This window comes from Coregonus clupeaformis, chromosome 13, assembly GCF_020615455.1.
Source record: "Coregonus clupeaformis isolate EN_2021a chromosome 13, ASM2061545v1, whole genome shotgun sequence".
In the NCBI taxonomy this organism is placed as follows: Eukaryota; Metazoa; Chordata; class Actinopteri; order Salmoniformes; family Salmonidae; genus Coregonus; species Coregonus clupeaformis.
The window spans coordinates 48173479-48179174 of NC_059204.1; the positions used below are offsets into that span (position 1 = coordinate 48173479).

A 5696-nucleotide genomic window follows, 5' to 3' on the forward strand; every position below is an offset into this window, starting at 1 on the left:
TCCAAAATATGCATCCTTTTGGCAACAAGGCACTAAAGTAAAACTACAAAAAATGTCTTGAATACAAAGTGTTATTTTTGGGGCAAAGCCAACACAACACTCTTCATATTTTCAACATGGTGGTGGCTGCATCATGTTATGGGTATGATTGTCATCGGCAAGGACTAGGGAGTTTTTTGTTGTTGATAAAAATAAATAGGATAGAGCTAAGCACAGGCAAAATCCTATAGAAAAACCTGGTTCGTCTGCTTTCCAACAGACACTGCGAGACAAATTCACCTTTCAGCCAGTGGAGGCTGCTGAGGGGAGGACGGCTCATAATAATGGCTAGAATGGAGTTTAATGGCTGGAATGGAGTGAATGGAATAGGATCAAACATGTGTTTGATACTATTCTATTCACTCCATTGCAGACATTATAATCAACCGTCCTCACCTCAGCAGCCTCCACTACTTTTAGCAGGACAATAAACCTAAAGGTTGCTTACAAAGATGACATTGAATGTTTCTGAGTGGCCAAGTTATAGTTTTGACTTAAATTGGCTTGGAAATCTATGGCAAGACTTGAAAATGGCTGTGTAGCAATGATCAACAACCAACTTGACAGAGCTTGAAGAATTTTTAAAAGAATAATGTGCAAATATTGTACAATCCAGGTGAGCAAAGCTCTTGGGAGACTGACCCATTAAGACTCACAGCTGTAATCACTGCCAAAGGTGATTATAACATGTATTGACTCAGGGGGTTGAATACTTATGTAATCAAATCAAGATACTGTACCTTGTGGTAAAGGTGCGCTGTAGCTAGCACAGTGCTAGCCGAAGGGAACCGAGTGGGGGCAGGTTAGCCTTCGGGTAGGTAAATTCCCTTGACCGAGAAGCCTGGGGGCTAAACCCAGTCGGTCTGGCTAACCCAACAAGTGCACGTGGGTTTACTAGACATGAGAAGGGAGCTAGCAGTGCTACTGTGTTGCAAGTAGGATTGCTAGTAGGGGTTGGCTGGCTGGTAGCTACCCTGTGGCGAAGGTATGCTGCCGCTGGCACAGTGCAAGCTGAAGAGAACCGTTTGGAGGCAGAGTTCTACTTGGGATGGTTTCTCCCCTGACCATGGAGCCGAGAGGCTAAACCGTGAACGTAGGTTAACAAGAGAAGGGAGCTAGCAATACTACCGTATGTGCAGGTAGAAGTGTGGCTAGCTTGCTTTTCAGCTAACTAGCCAAGTTAGCTTAAGTCTTGCAGCGTGGGCTAACTGAGTCTCGGTAGCTAGCCATGTTACGGTAGCTGTCACCAGAGACTGAGAAGTAGAAAACAAATTATACTTGAAGCTAAACGTTCCTTTCGGTAAGTACTAAACACTGTCGACAAGAGCTGAGGTCCTACGTTCGGCAAGGTTAACCTCAGCGTTCGCCTGTGAACTGTTATGTAGGAAGTCAGGAATTTAAGTCATGCTGAGGAAAGCTTCAGTCGCCGTCGTGATCATTTCCGCAAGGAAGAGAGGCGAGAATGACCATAGGGCGGGCGAGTGGCGCCTCCGAAGGACTCACCTTATTCGCCACTCTACCTGTTTGTCTCCGACAGACGTTGTATTATTGGTTACTTCGTCATTTGTGACCTCCTGAGAAATCCCATTGTGAGATATCGAAACGAGTATTTGAAAGAGAACTATGGTAACAATGGGTGCTAAGAGTTCTTCTGATTTGCCTTTTGGTAAACAGTTATGTGTAAGAATAACATAGGCCTTTCAGAGCTGTGGTTGTGCTTAGATTAATAGATGGAGTAGAGGATCAGTGATTCCACACAGTAGAACAGAGATGAGACATTGCATCATGGACCTGTGTTGAATCCTGGGGATCATTATCCTCTCCTCCTCATCCTGTTCTCCTCTCATCCTCCTCTCTGCGACCTCATCCTCCTCTCATTTTCTCCTCCTCTTCATCCTCCTCTCCTCCTCCACCTCATGATTTCTCTCCTCTCTAAATGCTGCCTCTTTCCTCCTCCTGCCTAACCTCCTACTCTCTTCTCTCTTTCCCTTTCTTGCCTCTCTACTCACTCCTTGTACCTTCCACACTCTTACTCTGTACATCAATAAAATCGATTTGGCACATGATTATGCTCAGCCACATAATGGGATGGAGGTGCTATTTTTAGCCAGCTAAGGGAGGAGAGGGAGGGCAGGGGAGCGAGAGAGAGAGAAAGGGGGTGGGATAAACCGTTCTTTTCGTTCTGTAGCTGTATGTCGGTTGGAGGCACAGAGCTCTGTGGCAGCTTGGCTAGAGGCAACGAAGACGAGCAAACGACACCACCTGAAACACAGATAAGACACAGGTAGGAAGCGCTGCTGTATTCTACATAGAACAGGCAAAGCCAGACACCTGGACTGATAGCAATACTAATAGATGGTACGTGCCCTGAGGAAATGGAATGGTTACATCATAGCTGCGTACATGGCCAGGCAATAAGTACACTTGTATCTTCAAAAAACAATGTATGCGCTGATGCTCAATGGCAAAACAGTTGATATGCTTAAAATGTCATGAATTCAAGTTCAAGAATATTGGTACCCTATGGGATGTGTAAAACAAATATATGTTGTAACCTATATTCTGCATACAATTACGATATTTTTAGGATACTAGATGAGATTATGTAATATGGATTTGTTTTGCTATGTACTCAGCCCCCATGCCTAATGTAAGTTAGCAACACTGTCTGGCTGTCGGTTTGTCAGTCTGAGACAACATGAGAATAGGGAGGGGCATAATGAGTTGTTTACATGGGGTCCTAAATTAGTTTACACCCACCCAATGTTAATATGTGCTTTTATATATTTATTAGTGTGTGTGAATATGTTTTTGTGTGGTGTATGTGTGGGTTATTAGGTGGGTGGATTGTGTGGTGTATGTGTGGGTTACTAGGTGGGTGGATTGTGTGGTGTATGTGTGGGTTACTAGGTGGGTGGATTGTGTGGTGTATGTGTGGGTTACTAGGTGGGTGGATTGTGTGGTGTATGTGTGGGTTATTAGGTGGGTGGATTGTGTGGTGTATGTGTGTGTAATATGAGCACACCCTGAGATGTGATGAGGGAAAGCGAGGTTACCATGGAGACAGGCTCAGCACATCTTTCCTGGAAACGATTGCACATACGCATCAAATACACAAATACATTTCATATGCAATTATGCATTTAAAAAACACACAAAGCGCATTGTCAATTACACTTTGCCTGTTTTTGACTTTTGCCTGTATTTAACTAGATGCAAATTGATAATTCATTCAAAAACGTGTCATTCCCATGGCATTGTTTACATTTTCCACAATCCAAGCTTTTCAAAAACAAAAGGTTATTCTCAGAGACTGACATGACCAGCCTCTCTCTCCCTCCTGTTTCCCAGGCATGCGTCCCCGCTCCAGACTCCTGGCTAAGAGGTGCCTGCCCACCATCAGGGAGGGCTATGAGGAGCTGGTCCAGGACATGAACCAGGCCAACAGCCGCCACCTCCCTCCCCATGGTCAGGCCCACTCACAGTCTACCCACGACTACTTCCTGTCCATCTGCCAGCTCGCCCGACCATCCTTCCCCCAGGGCGAACCCGACTGTGACATCCTCACAGTGGGCTCGCTGGCCTCCCTGAGGCCCTGTCTGAGGCTGCACAGACTGAGGGACCCTGTGCCACCCTGTCAGCCTCTGATCTCCAAGGTAAGCCGCCACATACAGTTAGAGCAGGAGGAGAATCAGAGGGAGTGTAGTGGCCCAGAGAGAGTGGTGGATGCCAGCTCAGGTCAGACCTCCAGTAGGGTTGACCCCAGTGTCTCTGACCCCCTGGAGTTCCTCTACGGAAACAGGGAAGGACTCCTCTCAGCCACCTGTCGCGCCCCTGACTCACAGGGCTGGAGGGGTGAGGAGAGAGAGAGTGATACCCAGCGTCGACCACAACCCCCGGTACGCGCCGACAGTTTCCCCCGCATGTGCTCCTCGCCCCTGACCCAGCGCAAAAGCAGCTGCCCGGAGCTCTGCCTGGTGGACCCCACTGACCAAAATAAGCCAAACCCTGACCCTGCTCCACCACAGACATCCTCATCAGACCAGCAGAAATCTGATGCCTCCAGCTCACTCTCATGGAGGTTCCAGAACGACCCAGACAGGGCCCCTGCAGGTGAGAGGGGGAAGTGCACTCGCTACATGGACAAGCACACAATGGTATCACACTGGATCGCTGACTGTCGCTCGGCCTGGAGAGAAGCCAGAATCAGGGCGTGCATGCTTCCTGCCATCGCAGAGATGTAAACAGGTGTAGCGTTGTTAAGCCCCACTCATAAGTATTGTACATTATGGATCCTTGATGTACTACGTCCCGCTTAATTGGTACGTTTGGAAAATGCAGGTCCATGTGGTAACGTGTACAAATTGAGTTTTCATGCCTGACCTTTTTGTACAGTATGTAGTTTAAGACATATTGTAGACTAGCGCATGCCTCACACATATCACAGTAGGTGGAATGTTGACAGTGCCTAGAAGACATCAGTATTAGGGTAGCCTCGGGAAGTTGAACAAGACAGGATTTTGGAAGGATGACCACGCGAGACTAGTATTAGGGTGAGTAAAGATGTGTGGAAAATATGCAGAATTTGCTAAAAGGATCTCCTGTAGCTCAGTTGGTAGAGCATGGCGCTTGCAACGCCAGGGTTGTGGGTTCGTTTCCCACGGGGGGCCAGTATGAAAAATGTATGCACTCACTAACTGTAAGTTGCTCTGGATAAGAGCGTCTGCTAAAATGTAAATGTACAAAGACATATGACGAAGAAAAATGACAGATCATAATCTTTACTATTGAGTGAGTGATAGGTAGCTTAGTGGTTAAGAGCGTTGTGCCAGTAACCGAAAGGTCGCTGGTTCTAATCCCCGAGCCGACTAGGTGAAAAGTCTGTCAATGTGCCCTTGAGCAAGGCACTTAACCCTAGTTGCTCCTGTAAATCGCTCTGGATAAGAGTGTCTGCTGAATGACTAAAATGTAAAATGATATCTCACACCATTATTGACTAATGATAAGTCTGGTCAAATAAAATATTATACTTTTCATAACAATGGGAATGGTACAGTTTTAGAAACTGAACAGAGGAAAATGTGATCCTATAGCTAGTTCACGCTCGCAATAGGAGAGCATTTAAACTCAGATTATTCTCAGTGGTTCTGAAAACGTCACTTGCGATTTCCTCTCTCATGTATGATATGAGTTATGCAATGACAATGTAGATCTGTGCAAAACTGATGAGTCTATTTCAATCTTCCACTAAGTAAAGCCATGATGAAACAGTACAGGTATATTCAATCATATTCCCACTGAGTGAAACAGCATGTGACATTGTTGTATATTACTTTTTGATTGTGTTTAATGGTCCTCCATGACAGTAAAATGATGTCTGTGTCAAAATATAAAAATGGAAAGACAACAGTATAATTGACAATAAAATCATTTGATCTTGTATTGTTTGGCTTTTGTACCTCTGTCCATTGTTGGCCTGTAATCTAATTAAATTATGTGTTTTACCCTGCCTGTGAGTGTCCAAAACATAGACCTGTTGCACTAGGAAATATATCCGTATAATGCAAGATAAACAAGTTATCCTAAACCTTTCTGTGATGGAGAGATAATAAAACTGAAGTAATCATTCCGGATACCATAATGGGTGGCAGTCCTGC

The 5696-nt window shown here is 45.4% G+C and overlaps 1 protein-coding gene across 1 annotated transcript; it reads left to right on the top strand.

Annotated features, from left to right (window-relative positions):
• The first annotated feature begins 2208 nt into the window (after positions 1-2208).
• Positions 2209-4711, top strand: LOC121580265. The gene is made up of 2 exons (XM_041895321.1): positions 2209-2323; positions 3391-4711. Exon 2 carries the CDS (start codon positions 3393-3395, stop codon positions 4281-4283), a length of 891 nt encoding a protein of 296 aa, XP_041751255.1. The 5' UTR covers positions 2209-2323; positions 3391-3392; the 3' UTR covers positions 4284-4711.
• The last annotated feature ends 985 nt before the right edge of the window (positions 4712-5696 follow it).

Excerpts from the sequence above, each read along its gene's own strand:
- LOC121580265 (XM_041895321.1), top strand. The coding sequence starts at position 3,393 with ATGCGTCCCCGCTCCAGACTCCTGGCTAAGAGGTGCCTGCCCACCATC.